Source organism: Microcaecilia unicolor, chromosome 9 (assembly GCF_901765095.1).
Source record: "Microcaecilia unicolor chromosome 9, aMicUni1.1, whole genome shotgun sequence".
Taxonomy (NCBI): Eukaryota; Metazoa; Chordata; class Amphibia; order Gymnophiona; family Siphonopidae; genus Microcaecilia; species Microcaecilia unicolor.
The window spans coordinates 137336873-137351916 of NC_044039.1; the positions used below are offsets into that span (position 1 = coordinate 137336873).

Here is a 15044-nt window from a genome sequence, read left to right on the forward strand (position 1 = left end):
GATTCATTGGGTGGATCTCTTAGCTGATTGGATTCTGGGGACGGAATACTATACCTGTTGGTCTTTGGAGGGAGACATATTTCTTCTGCTATAACCCACATTACCTATATTACACGCGCCCCAAGAGAGGCTCCCCCAACGATGGAAATCACATGTGCTGTTGAAGCCTATGCGTCACGCTTGGATATGCTTGTTGAAATATTCAGGCAAGAACCCTATATGTACTGATTTCCTACCGTTGGTGGGGAATTTGGATTTTGGACCAGGTCAGTCAAAAGGAATATTTCATAAATGGGCACGTCAGGGGATATTTTATGTAGTGGATCTTCTGATGGGAGATGGAACAATAAAGCCCTATGTATCCATTTCTCAAGTTTTACAACCCCACCCATTGAACTACTTAGGCATACCTTCAGGTCTCTCATTATGTTAAATCAGTTTTGGGTAACTATTCTCACGGAGTGATTCCGGTGTTGGAGATTTTTTTCAACCGTTAAATCGATACCGAATCTTGATTACTAGTATACATCAGAAATTACTTTCGGTGGCTCCAGGCAAGAATTATGTAGCACTGATACACGGCGCAAGGATAATTATGTATTTGAGCAGAAATGCTGCAGAGATTGATTCATGATCCCACGTTATATTCATAATGCAATGTTAATTTCATATCCTCACCAAAGAGTACTTTTCTCCTAAACAAGCCTTCTATGCCGGATGTCTGACTGTGGGAACATGTGCTAAATGTGGAGGGACAGATGCAACCTTACTTCATGCTTTGTGGTATTGCCCCCCTATTTATCATTTTTGGACTCAGCTGATTAAATACTGGGAACACTTATTTCATAAACCAATTAGAGCCTCCCCGGCAGGTACTGTCCTAGGGCAAATTGGTCACTGTGGATTGCTTCTGCGGAAAGAGTGTATTTTTCTCTATATCTGTTTCTATATTCTGAAATTCTTATTCTATTAATGTGAATGTTGTTGTAACATTTTGAGGCATATTTTCAAAGCACTTAGCCTTCCAAAGATCCATAGGTTTCTATGGAACTTTGGAAGGCTTTGAAAATGAGCCCCTAAGTAAGCCACATTGAGCCTGCAAATGGGTGGGAAAATGTGGGAAACAAGTGCAGCAAATAAAATAAAGCAGGGGTTTTGGAGGAAAATGCATTCTCCAGTGCTGGACTCAGAATATGGCTCCTGATTTTTGGCAATGGAGGAATGCGCTTCATAATTTATTAATTATGGAAGCACGTGATGCGCATGTAACCATGAAAAGAGAAACAATTTTGGGCTATTTGGGAACCCTATATATTGACACTATCTCCCAAGGTCCGTAGTCTTTTGTTGAATCAATTCTCGTTGTAAGATATGGTAGGTTGTTGATGAAGGGGGAGTTGAGATGGAATGAGGGGGGGAAGCAGGGGGGAGAGGAAAAGAGGTATATAGGGGGGAGGGGAGGAGATAGGGTTGGGAAGGGGGGAAGAATTAGGTGAAGAAGACTAGCTTAATATGTGGGGGAGGGAATTGGGTGGGATTATTGATACCTTGACTATTAATATTTGGTTGAAGATATTTCCTGTGTTTTGCAATCAATACAATGTTGACTGTTACTAGATCATTTGTGGAACGATAGGAGAATGAGATGTTGAACTTGCCAATACTTATGTATGTACATTGATGCTCCTTGGTTGGAAAATTTCAATAAACATATTTACAATAAACAGCAACCAGGTTGCAATGTATTACATCAACAAACGGGGGCACTGGATCACGCCTACTGTGTCAGGAAGCAGTCTGGATGTGGTGCTGGGCTCACCAACACGGCATGTTTCTACCGGCCACTTATCAGGCAAAAACAACAGTCTGGTTGACAGGCTGAGCAGGGTTATGCAACCCACAGGAGTGGTCTCTCAAAATTGGCGTTGTCTGCGAGATCTTCCGAGCATGGTGCACCTTCTCAGTGGATCTCTTTGCCACTCAAGTGAATCACAAAGTCCCTCAGTTCTGTTCCAGACTACAGGCTTATGACAGACTAGCGTTGGATGCCTTCCTCTTGCATTGGGGACAGGTCTTCTGTATGCGTATCCTCCCATTCCTCTCACGGGGAAGACTTCGCTGAAACTCAAGAACACGGGACCATGATTTTGATCACATTTTACTGGCCATAGCGGATCTGGTTCCCTCCTCTTCGGGAGTTATCCTCCGAGAAACTGTAGAGATTGGAGTGTTTTCCGATCCTCATCACGCAGAATGAGGGATCTCTGCATCCCAGCCTTCAGTCTCTGGCCCTCACAGCCTGGAAGTTGAGAACCTAGACTTTGCTTCTTTGAGTCTGTCAGAGGGTGTCTCCCAGGTCTTGCTGACTTCCAGGAAAGATTCCACTAAGAGGTGTTATTCTTTCAAATGGAGGAGGTTTGCTGTCTGGTGTCAGTGCAAGGCCCTAGATCCTATTTCCCACTCTACACAGACACTGCTTGAATACCTTCTACACCTCTCTGAGTCTGGTTTCAAGACCAGCTCCGTAAGGGTTCACCTCAGTGCAATTAATGCTTATCATTAACGTGTAGAAGGTAACCCCATCTCTGGACAGCCTCTAGTTTGATTCATGAGAGGTTTGCTTTTGTCAAAGCCCTCTGTTAAGGATCATGGGACCTCAACATCGTTCTCACCCAGCTGATGAAAGCTCCTTTTGAGCCACTGGATTCCTGCCATCTGAAGTACTTGACCTGAAAGGTCATTTTCTTGGTGGCTCTTGCTTCAGCTTGTAGAGTCAGTGAGCTTCAGTCTCTAGTGGTGGATGCATCTTATACTAAGTTCCATCACAAAAGATTGGTCCTCCACACACACCCTAAGTTCCTGCCTAAGGTCATGTTCCATCTGAACCAGTCGATTGTCCTGCCAACATTCTCTCCCTGACCTCATGACCACCCTAGTGAGAGTACCTTTCACACCTTGGACTGCAAGTGAGCATTGGCCTATTACATGGAGCGGACAGGGCCCCACAGACAGTCCACCCAACTTTTTGTTTCTTTTGATCCCAATGGGAAGGGGGTCGCCATTGGGAAATGCACAATCTCTAATTGGCTGGCAGATAGCATTTCTTTCACTTTTCGCCCTGGCTGGGCTCACCTTAGAGGGTCATGTCACGGCTCACAATGTGTGAGCCATGGCTGCGTCAGTAGCCCACTTGAGGTCAGCCTCCATTGAAGAAATTTGCAAGGCTGTGACGTGATCTTCAGTCCACGTATTCACGTCTCATTACTGCTTGGAGCAGGATACCCGACGAGATAGTTGGTGTGGCTAGACAGTTTTGCAGAATCTGTTTGGGTTCTAGAATCCAACTCCACCCCCTCTAGACCCCTTTTATTCTGTTCCAGGCCCCCACTCTCACTCAGTTTGTATATAGTTTCAGGTTTATGTCCTCGCTATTTTGAGGCCCAATTGACCCATTTTAGTTTCGGTGAGCCTGGATGCTAGGGATTCCCTACTTGGGAGAATAAATAGGCCTGCTTGGCCTCAGAGAAAGCGAAGTTACTTACCTGTAGCAAGTATTCTCCAAGGACAGCAGGCCTTATATTTGCACAATACCTCCCACCTCCCCTTGGAGTTGTCTCCTATTATTTTATTTTTCTTTTCATGCTGTAGTATTTAACTGCGGTAACCATTCTTGTGCAGTGGAGTGTGTCTCGTGCTCCACAAAGTTCTCTAAAGCTTCTTATAAGCTCCGCGCCGGGCAGTGCGGCACCACGTTACCCACTTGGGAGAATATAAGGCCTGCTGTCCTCAGAGAATACCTGCTACAGATAAGTATCTTCACTATACATCACTTAAGCTTAAGGATCTAAACAAGACAACATCAAATTTAGGTCCTTTTTAGTATGAAATATTTCTGGATACCATTCCAGACTTCTTTCCAAAAGAATTGAACTAAGGGACAATCAGTTAACATGCTTAGGGGTGCTAAGAGCAGACTTACAACTCCAATTGTTTATTCAACTGCAGATAATCTCTTCACTTTTTCCAAGGAGTCTGCAAGGGTCCAATGTGCTAGGAAATGGAAAGTTTGAGCTAGGCTGGCTGACTGGGAAAGACGGGTTAACTCTGTACCAAAAACATCCCCATTGAATTGTCATCTTGTATTTTCCTGGCCATCATCCATACACTTTCCAACCTAGCATTTGTTAAGAAATGAGTATCCCTTAACCCTTTTGGCTGCATGTCTATTCAAAACTGCAAAACTCAGTGCTCTGACACTAAATCTTTGTACTTGGGAATGTTGTTAGCAATACTATGTTACTTGCATCCATCTAAACATAGGGGTGCAAGGGATATCAGATCATACCACCATTCATTAGATGGAACAAATGATCTATTGGATAGGATCTGTCTGAAACTTCCAGATATTTTTCGCCTGCTAGAGGTGACCAAGAAATCATTTTCTTACTGATTCTAATTTTAGAATTATACCAAATTGGAACTAGCAGGGAGTTGATCCAGTGGGTTTTAAAAACCCTTACTCAAGATCTCAAGGTCAGTCTGATCAGGATGGATTAAGAATTCAATAATCTGAGGCAATCTGGTATTTGACACTTTGGTGAGGATCGTACAGTGTTAAGCAGGGATACTGGCTTGTAGTTTTATACTTGAGTACGATCACTCTCGAGTTTAGGGATTAAGACACTGTGTGCCTTGGTGAATGTACCAGACATGGGTTTGTCTTTAGCCAAACAGTGATAAAATGACACCTGTTTAGGGGACAAGATTTCTTTAAATTGCCTAAAAATTCAGCCGTAAACCCATCAGGTTCTTGTCTTATTTGGAGAAAGGAAGGAGATGGCCTTGTCAGTATGTTTCTGGATGATGGGAGCACAGATCATTTCTTTGCATATCAGTAACATGGATGCGGAATGGCAACCAGAAATTAATTGCAGTTTTTATCACCCTAGTATTCAGATTGAAACACTTTTGCATAGAACTGAGTAAAAATGTGGGATTGATAAAGGTCTACAACACCTAGCAACATACCAAGACAATGATTGATTTATATCATGAGAAAAAGGAAAAACACAAGAAGATTGGGTTCTGATTCCTCCCCATGGAACAGTAAACCAATATCATTCAGGTATTGCTACTCAATCATATCTTAAACATCATGGACTAATAATAAATAAATAATGAAAGAGGGGAACACTCCCCCTCCCCAACAAAGTCTAACCAAGACCATTAAAGAGAATTAAGTACCAAACTTCGGGCTGTAGGTGATAGAGAATGTATACAGACCTTCCATATTAAGTTTTTTTTGCGTTTGTGGGAGGATCTGGCCCTATTTAGTTCAATCAGCGTTATTGTATTTTATTTTATTTTTATTTATTGGGATTTATTTACTGTCTTTATGAAGAGATTCACCCATGGTAGTGTACAGCAGGTACAGTTTAACATAAAACTTACAATTTTGTTAACAGCATCGCAATAGTAAAATAACCAAGAATAAACATAAAAACAATAAATGAAGTAAACTTGAAAACAGTAAATTAAAACCTAATAGTAGAACTACCGTGAAACAGTATCAAAAATATACACATTTAACAGCACTGGAATTCAAATACAGTGGTAGCATAATACTAATGATAGACCTAATAAGCATGTATTAGAACATTCAACTTGCATAGATATGATGCTAAAGATTTTCTACAATACGGCTTACCATATAGCTGAGGGACCAAGAGCAGATATATGATAGGAACAAGATGCGGGGTACAGAGTCAGTTGGGATAATTTGATAGCTAAAATCAAGGCAAGTTATTTGTATAGTTAAGCAAGAGATATGGAATTGAGCAAAGTTACAGTATTTGTAGCAAGCTAGATTATGTAGTCTATTACACCAGCTCCAAAATGAAGGGGATTCCTCTGTCATCACTTAAAATTACTTTTTTTTTTTTTTTTTGCCAAGTAGTCAAGCTTTTCTAATAAGTAGACTGCCTCCCCTGCCCTGCTATACAAAACCTTCTTCATAATGATCCAAAAGGAATCCTAATGTAGAAAGAGTTCTCCGAGGACAAGCAGGCTGCTTGTTCTCACGACTGGGTTGACGTCCACGGCAGCCCCCACCAACCGGAAAAAAACTTCGCGGGCGGTCCCGCATGCAGGGCACGCCTACCGCGCATGCGCGTCCGTCTTCCTGCCCGTGTGCGACTGTTCCCACTCAGTTTTTTCTATTCCGCCCTGGAGAGAGACGTGTTGCCGTCTCTCTGTCAGCCCCGGAAACCGGATCGTGGCCTAGCCGCGAGCTTTTTCTCCTTCGTACGCGTTCGCGTATTTCTTTTCTTTTTCAATTATAAAAAAAAAAAAAAAAAGAGTCCCCTCGTCGTTTTTAGTTGCGAGGGCGCGTCGTTGTGGCCGCGCGGTCGTTTCTTTTTCGGGTGTGCTTTTCACCGCCACCATTGACGACTTTGACTTCGCCAACGCGATTTTTCCGTCGATGTCCTCGAAGGTCCCGAGCGGATTCAAGAAGTGTGGTCGGTGCGGCCGGCAGATCTCGCAGACAGATACCCACGCTTGGTGTCTCCAGTGCCTCGGGCTGGAGCATAATACCAAGACGTGCACCTTGTGCCTCGGCAAGTTCTTCGGGACCGTCTTTTCGGAACTTGCACTGGCCCCTTGATGTCGACCTCGACGGCATCGGTGTCGACGGCCGGATCTTCGGTACCGGTACTGATGTCGTCGAAATCAGCACCGACGATGGCACCGACCCCAGGAGTACAGGTACCGTTGGCCCGCCGGCCTGCCAGCGGGGGTGAGCAGCCACGCGGGCAATCGGCCCCGGCAACTCCCTCTACCCAGGGCCATCGGGACCAAACCCTGTCAGACCCGATTCCTCGAGGCCGTGGGGGTTCTACCTCCTCTTCGTCTCTACCGCCAAGCGCTGATGACGGGCACCGAAAGAAAACCAAAAAGCACCTTCATTGGTCGCCCACGGCGCATAGGACTGCCAGCTCCGGCACCTCGAGAGATGAGTCGACGCCGAGGAAGTGGCAGTGCCGAGAGGAGCGTTCCCCCTCGGTTGAAGAGGTGTCGCTGCATCAGTCCGCGGGTGCTTCGGTACCGTCTCCTGGAGCCGTGCAGCTTCCAGCACCGACACCAACACCAGCCCCCCTGCCTTTCCCGACAGCGGGCCTTGACAAGTGCCTCCGAGTCATCCTTCCGGGGATTCTGGAAGGGCTGATGCACCAGGCTCTGCCGGCAAGCGCCCCCGGAGCCGTTAATGGAGGCGCTGGCGTGCTCTAGCCCGATGCCGAGGCCTTCGACGCCGCTTGTGGCGCCGGTCTCAACCGCCACACAGGTGGAGTCCCCGTCGACGTCGATGGAGGGAGCTTCGTCCCCTGCCGGCGCGGGAGTCCACTGCTCGACGCCATCACCGAGGACGTGGATTCTTGCAGTCGAGACGGGCCCGGTTGAGGTCTGAGCTACAAGAGCTCATGTTCGACACCGAGGAAGAGGCCTTGTGGGGGGAGGAGGAGGACCCCAGATATTTCTCCTCAGAGGAGTCTGTGGGCCTTCCCTCCGACCCCACCCCGTCACCGGAGAGGAAGCTCTCGCCCCCTGAGAGCCTCTCCTTTGCCTCCTTCGTTAGGGATATGTCTATTTGCATTCCCTTTCCCGTGGTCTCTGTGGATGAGCCGAGGGCTGAGATGCTCGAGGTCCTCGACTATCCATCACCACCTAGAGAGTCTTCCACGGTGCCGTTGCACAATGTCCTCAAAGAGACACTGCTTCGGAACTGGCTGAAGCCATTATCTAACCCCACCATCCTGAAGAAAACGGAGTCCCAATATAGGATCCACTTTGACCCAGAGTTGATGCGGCCTCAATTGCCTCATGACTCGGCGGTCGTGGACTCTGCTCTCAAGAGGGCACGGAGTTCGAGGGATACCGCCTCGGCGCCCCCTGGGCGGGAGTCTCGCACTCTGGACTCGTTTGGGAGGAAGGCCTACCAATCTTCCATGCTCGTGACCCGCATCCAATCATACCAGCTCTATACGAGCATTCACATGTGGAACAATGTGAGGCAACTGGCAGACCTGGTCGACAAGCTCCCTCCGGAGCAGTCCAGGCCTTTTCAGGAGGTGGTCAGGCAGTTGAAGGCGTGCAGAAAGTTCCTCTCCAGGGGTATCTATGACACCTGTGATGTGGCATCCCGAGCTGCGGCCCAAGGTATAGTGATGCGCAGACTCTCCTGGCTGCGTGCCTCTGACCTGGACAACCGCACCCAGCAATGACTGGCGGATGTCCCTTGCCGGGGGGATAACATTTTCGGCGAGAAGGTCGAGCAGTTGGTGGACCAACTACACCAGCGGGAAACCGCTCTCGACAAGCTCTCCCACCGGGCGCCTTCAGCATCCACCTCAGCAGGTGGATGTTTTTCCCGTGCCCGGCAGGCTGCGCCCTACGCCTACAACAAGCGTAGGTACACCCAGCCGGCCCGAAGGCCTCCTCAGGCATAGGGACATTCCCAGCGCGCTCGTTCCCATCAACAGCGTGCACCTAAGCAGCCCCCTGCGCCTCCACAGCAACAGCCGGGGATGGGCTTTTGACTGGATCCATGGAAACATAGCCGCCATCAAAGTGTCCGTGCCGGACGGCCTGCCGGTCAGAGGGAGGTTGAAAGTTTTTCACCAAAGGTGGCCTCTGATAACCTCCGACTAGTGGGTTCTCCAAATAGTGCGGTGCGGGTACACCCTGAATTTGGCCTCTACTCCACCAAATTGCCCACCAGGAGCCCAATCCTTCAGCTCCCATCACAGGCAGGTACTTGCAGAGGAACTCTCCGCCCTTCTCAGCGCCAATGTGGTCGAGCCCGTGCCACCCGGGCAGGAAGGGCAGGGATTCTATTCCAGGTGCTTCCTTGTGGAAAACAAAACAGGGGGGATGCGTCCCATCCTAGACCTGAGAGGCCTGAACAAATACCTGGTCAAAGAGAAGTTCAGGATGCTTTCCTTGGGCACCCTTCTACCAATGATTCAGAAAGACGATTGGTTATGTTCCCTGGATTTAAAGGACGCTTAGACTCACATCCCGATACTGCCAGCTCACAGACAGTATCTCCGATTCCGTCTGGGAACACGGCACTTTCAGTATTGTGTGCTGCCCTTTGGGCTCGCCTCTGCACCACGGGTGTTCACGAAGTGTCTCGTGGTGTTTGCGGCGTATCTACGCAGGCTGGGAGTGCATGTGTTCCCGTATCTCGACGATTGGCTGGTCAAGAGCACCTCAGAGGCAGGAGCTCTTCGGTCCATGCAGTGCACTATCCACCTTCTGGAGCTGCTGGGGTTTGTGATAAATTACCCGAAGTCCCATCTTCAGCCAGTCCAATCTCTGGAATTCATAGGAGCGCTGCTGAATTCTCAGATGGCTCAGGCCTTTCTTCCCGAAGCAAGGGCGCAGAACCTTCTATCCCTTGCCTCTCAGACCAGAGCGTCTCAGCAGGTCACAGCTCGGCAGATGTTGAGACTCCTGGGTCATATGGCCTGCACGGTTCATGTGACTCCCATGGCTCGCCTTCACATGAGACCTGCTCAATGGACCTGAGCTTCCCAGTGGTGTCAAGCTGCTGGGAATCTAGAAGATGTCATCCGTCTGTCCCTGAGTTGCCGCAATTCGCTGCACTGGTGGACCATTCGGACCAATTTGACCCTGGGACGTCTTTTCCAAATTCCGCAGCCCACGAAAGTGCTGATGACGGATGCATCTCGCCTGGGGTGGGGCGCTCATGTCGATGGACTCCACACCCAAGGTCTGTGGTCCCTCCAGGAACAAGACCTTCAGATCAACCTCCTGGAGCTCCTAGCGGTCTGGAACGTGCTGAAGGCCTTCAGAGATCGGCTGTCCTACCAAATCATCCAAATTCGGACAGACAACCAGATTGCAATGTATTACATCAACAAGCAGGGGGGCACCGGATCCCGCCCCCTGTGTCAGGAAGCCGTCGGGATGTGGCGTTGGGCTTGCCAGTTCGGCATGCTTCTCCAAGCCACATACCTGGCAGGCGTAAACAACAGTCTGGCCGACAGTCTGAGCAGAGTCATACAACCGCACGAGTGGTCGCTCCATTCCAGAGTGGTACGCAAGATCTTCCGAGAGTGGGGCACTCCCTCGGTGGACCTTTTCGCCTCTCAGACCAGCCACAAGCTGCCTCTGTTCTATTCCAGACTACAGGCACATGGCAGACTGGAGTCGGATGCCTTTCTCCTCCATTGGGGGACCGGCCTCCTGTATGCTTATCCTCCCATACCTTTGGTGGGGAAGACCTTACTGAAGCTCAAGCAAGACCACGGCACCATGATTCTGATAGCGCCTTTTTGGCCCCGTCAGATCTGGTTCCCTCTACTTCTGGAGTTGTCCTCCGAAGAACCGTGGAGATTGGAGAGTTTTCTGACTCTCATTTCGCAGAACGACGGAGCGCTTCTGCACCCCAACCTTCAGTCTCTGGCTCTCACGGCCTGGATGTTGAGGGCATAGACTTTGCTTCTTTGGGTCTGTCTAAGGGTGTCTCCCGCGTCTTGCTTGCCTCTAGAAAGGATTCCACTAAAAAGAGCTACTTTTTTAAGTGGAGGAGGTTTGTCGTTTGGTGTGAGAGCAAGGCCCTAGAACCTCGCTCTTGTCCTGCACAGAACCTGCTTGAATACCTTCTGCACTTATCAGAGTCTGGCCTCAAGACCAACTCAGTAAGGAATCACCTTAGTGCGATTAGTGCTTACCATCATCGTGTAGAGGGTAAAGCCATCTCTGGAGAGCCTTTAGTCGTTCGATTCATGAGAGGCTTGCTTTTGTCAAGGCCCCCTGTCAAGCCTCCTGCAGTGTCATGGGATTTCAACGTCGTTCTCACCCTGCTGATGAAACCTCCTTTCGAGCCACTGAATTCATGCCATCTGAAGTACTTGACCTGGAAGGTCATTTTCTTGGTGGCAGTTACTTCAGCTCTTAGAGTCAGTGAGCTTCAAGCCCTGGTAGCTCATGCTCCTTATACCAAATTTCATCATAACAGAGTAGTACTCCGCATTCACCCTAAGTTCCTGCCAAAGGTGGTGTCGGAGTTCCATCTTAACCAGTCAATTGTCTTGCCAACATTCTTTCCCAGACCACATACCCGCCCTGCTGAACGTCAGTTGCACACATTGGACTGCAAAAGAGCATTGGCCTTCTATCTGGAGTGGACACAGCCCAACAGACAGTCCACCCAATTGTTTATTTCTTTCGACCCCAATAGGAAAGGGGTCGCTGTCGGGAAACGCATCATCTCCAATTGGCTAGCAGATTGCATTTCCTTCACTTACGCCCAGGCTGGGCTGACTCTTGAGGGTCATGTCACGGCTCATAGTGTTAGAGCCATGGGCAGCGTCAGTGGCCCACTTGAAGTCAGCCACTATTGAAGAGATTTGCAAGGCTGCGACGTGGTCATCAGTCCACACATTCACATCACATTACTGCCTCCAGCCGGATACCCGACGCGACAGTCAGTTCGGGCAGTCGGTGCTGCAGAATCTGTTTGGGGTTTGAATCCAACTCCACCCTCCAGGACCCGATTTGTTCTGTTCAGGCTGCACTCTGTTAGTTGTTCTTCGTAGGTCAATTTTTGTTATGCCCTCGCCGTTGCGAGGTTCAATTGACCTGGGTTCTTGTTTTGAGTGAGCCTGAGAGCTAGGGATACCCCAGTCGTGAGAACAAGCAGCCTGCTTGTCCTTGGAGAAAGCGAATGATACATACCTGTAGCAGGTGTTCTCCGAGGACAGCAGGCTGATTGTTCTCACCTACCCTCCCTCCTCCCCTTTGGAGTTACGTTTTACTCATTCCTTTGCTTGTCATTCAACTGAGCGGGAACGGTCGCGCACGGGCGGGAAGACGGCCGCGCCTGCGCGGTAGGCGTGCCCTGCGTGCGGGACCGCCCGCAAAGTTTTTTTCTGGTTGGTGGGGGCTGCCGTGGACGTCAACCCAGTCGTGAGAACAATCAGCCTGCTGTCCTCGGAGAACACTTGCTACAGTATGTATCATTCGCTGTATTGGAGAACCCAACAAATGTTCCAAGTAGCGAGCTGTAGGTCTCCAAAAATACTTAACTCGTAGGCATGCCCAAAATGCATGAAATAAATTCTATTTTCTTTGCTGATGTATTGCTTCATTAATGTGTGGATAGCTTTTGTGTTATATTTTTTGATTTCCTCAATAAAGACCTCTTCAAATTTAAAAAGAAATATGTAGTAAATAGAAATGCTTGTCTGAAGCTTGCATCATCAAGGATGACCCATGTATTAAAAAATTTAAAATAAATCCATATACCAATAATTGGATCATTCAAATATTTCAAACTGGCTTAAATGGTTAAAAACCTACTCCAGAAGGTTCAAGATTTCATTATAAAATTCAAAACCTGCTTTCAATTAGAAATAGTTTGAATTTTGTTGAGTTTGAAATGTTTGAATGGTCCAATCATTGATATATGGCTTTTTCTTCTCTTCAGATTTTTCTACGTGGGTCACCCTTGATGCAGCCTTTGGCCATGCCAAGTTTATAATCAGGGCTGTGGAGTCAGTACAGTGAACTTTCAAATCTGACTCTTTTTTTTTTTTTTTTTTTCCTACTATCCAGCTCTCCCTCCAGCTCTGACTACTACTGATATTAGGTTGTAGTGGCAAACGTGTGTGTGTGTGTGTATATATACACACACTAATAGCTTACATTGCATGTTCATGTTCTTGTTTTCTCTACTAGTGTTCTTTACTGTGTTGATATATATACTAAGTAATGATTAACTGGTTCAGAGAACTTAAATATTAAACACTAATAACTTTATTTATTTAGAAATGTGGCTTGGTTTTGAGTTGGAAGAGAGTTCAAGGAGCATCTGGGAAACTTCAAGGTAAATGTATGTTCTGCTTTCTGGTTTTATAAATTTAGATTTCAGGGCATGACTACACTATTGTATCATCAGAATTGCCTGTTGGTATTATTGTTTGAAATATAACTCACTCACTTTCCAGAGTAAAGCAGAAGCCTAACTGGTTGTGTTTTCCTGTTACTAAATATAATCCCTCAGTGACAAAAAACACTATGGTCTTCAATAAAGATTTTCAAATATCTTTAAAAGATGAGAGGGGGAAAAAGTGTGTTCAAACCATATTACTCTTGTGACTTTGGAGAGAAAGTTTGCTAATTCTGATCACACTGGGAAATCAAAACTTTTCTTGCTTTATGTAACACATTTCAAGCTTCTTTTCAGGAAAAATCCTAAATGTTAAGGCATTTGTTGGAAATGATGTAGAGTCATTCCGTGTCAAGTGGACCAATTTTAAAGGTCGTCCCCACCTCACCATCTCAGATTTTGATGAAATTTGGTACATAGTTTCTTTATGATAAAAAACTAAGCTGTGAAAAATTTTAGTTCAAAAGACTAAAAATTGGAGGTTCTAGGGGACCTCAAGTAAAGGGTTGCAAAATGTCGCCTGAGCAAAAATGACATTTTGGGCCAACTTCCAGAAGCTGTAAAACTGGAAGTTTTAGTAGTACAAGGGGGATATTTGGAGAACCTGCACTACTTTTAGGGCTTAATGAACTGGCAAAACCCCATGTTTCCAGTCCTCTTACTTTTTGAATGGTTTAGGCTCAAACTTTGCCAAAAAAAACGGCAAAACTCAATTTACAGCGATGTTGAGGCTGCTGTAGTTTCTAAACTAGTTGGCCTTTCAGGTTGATTTTTGGTAGGTGTACTAAATGTACGGCTGTAATGAGGCCTTCCAATTTGCAGCACCTTCCTTCAAGTGGTTGAAAAATTATAAGCGTTCAAAGTTGGTATAAAAAGCATTTTTGCCCATATTGGGCTATCTTTGATGCCCTTGATCTCCAGTGGGACAGCTTCAATATTCTTTCTTTTAGCACCATTAGAAAGAGCAGATTTCCTTCTATCAGAATATGTAGTTTTCAATTTGGAGTCTCTCCATATAAGGATTGCAAAAAAAGTGTTTTTTGGCCAGTATTGTTGAATGATAGATGAAACGGATATAGGGCCCATCGATGTTTCTAATTGCTGTATAAGTCACTCAGTTGCTTTAAGCATGCGTTGGTCCATGGTGGCTACGCCACTACCAATTCAATAGGAAGTGGCAACCTCATCGCCAAGAGTTCACGCCCGATAGCCAGGCAAGTCCAGCCACTTGGCACAGGTTCCCAAGCCTGAAGGTGGGCATCTTACTTGAGGTTCCCAAGCCTCATTTGGTTGTCTTTGCCTAGTTTCTCAAGCCTAATGGGGGTGTCTTAATGGTTCCCAAGTAAAACCTCAGTGCTGAAGTGACAAGAATTTTTCACTGATAAGTTTCACTGCTGTTTCTGGAAATGTATACTGTCGTCCAAGTGCTGTAGTTGCTGGTACTGGAAGAACTGCTAGAATATGCTGTTCAGAAATCCAACAAGAATCTCTTCTGCTAGGCCAATGAAATGATCGTGCAGGCCCGCATGGATGCATAAAGTTGACCAAGGCATTATGTTCTTCAAATGATGTGTCACAGACATTGCCAATCCACCATTTGTTGTCATAAACACAGGCAACATACTGCCCAGGCTGAAGTTGAGACACATTTATGCCAGGTACACTCACTGGGTCATCTGACTGACAAAGTTTGACAACAAATGAGGAGGAATCATTTGACACTCTACTGACTGAAATTTGGTTCAAGTCAATGGGAATAAATTGGTGATTTTCACGAGTTCCAGCAACTGTGGAAGCTTTACTGAATCTTTCCTCTTGTGCAGATCTTGAAGATTCAATTTCATCCTTGGAAACAAAAATGAACTTGATTTTATTTATTTTTTGATCACAAAATTCAAACAAGCCTTGTGCTGTGAGAATTTGGCTATTTCCATATCATCAAGCTGATCAATCCATAGACTGGTGGGTTGTGCCCATCTACCAGCAGGTGGAGATAGAGCGCAAACTTTTGCCTCCCTATATGTGGTCATGTGCTGCCGGAAACTCCTCAGTATGTTCTCTATCTCAG

The 15044-nt window shown here is 46.7% G+C and overlaps 1 protein-coding gene across 1 annotated transcript in view; it reads left to right on the forward strand.

Moving 5' to 3' along the window:
• RBM25 (RNA binding motif protein 25) overlaps positions 1-15044 on the forward strand; it is a 350786-nt gene that overhangs the window by 94686 nt on the left and 241056 nt on the right. Inside the window, exon 5 of the mRNA XM_030214739.1 lies at positions 12856-12913. Within this exon, the coding sequence (XP_030070599.1) occupies positions 12856-12913 (58 nt within the window). The remainder of the gene's footprint in view (positions 1-12855; positions 12914-15044) is intronic.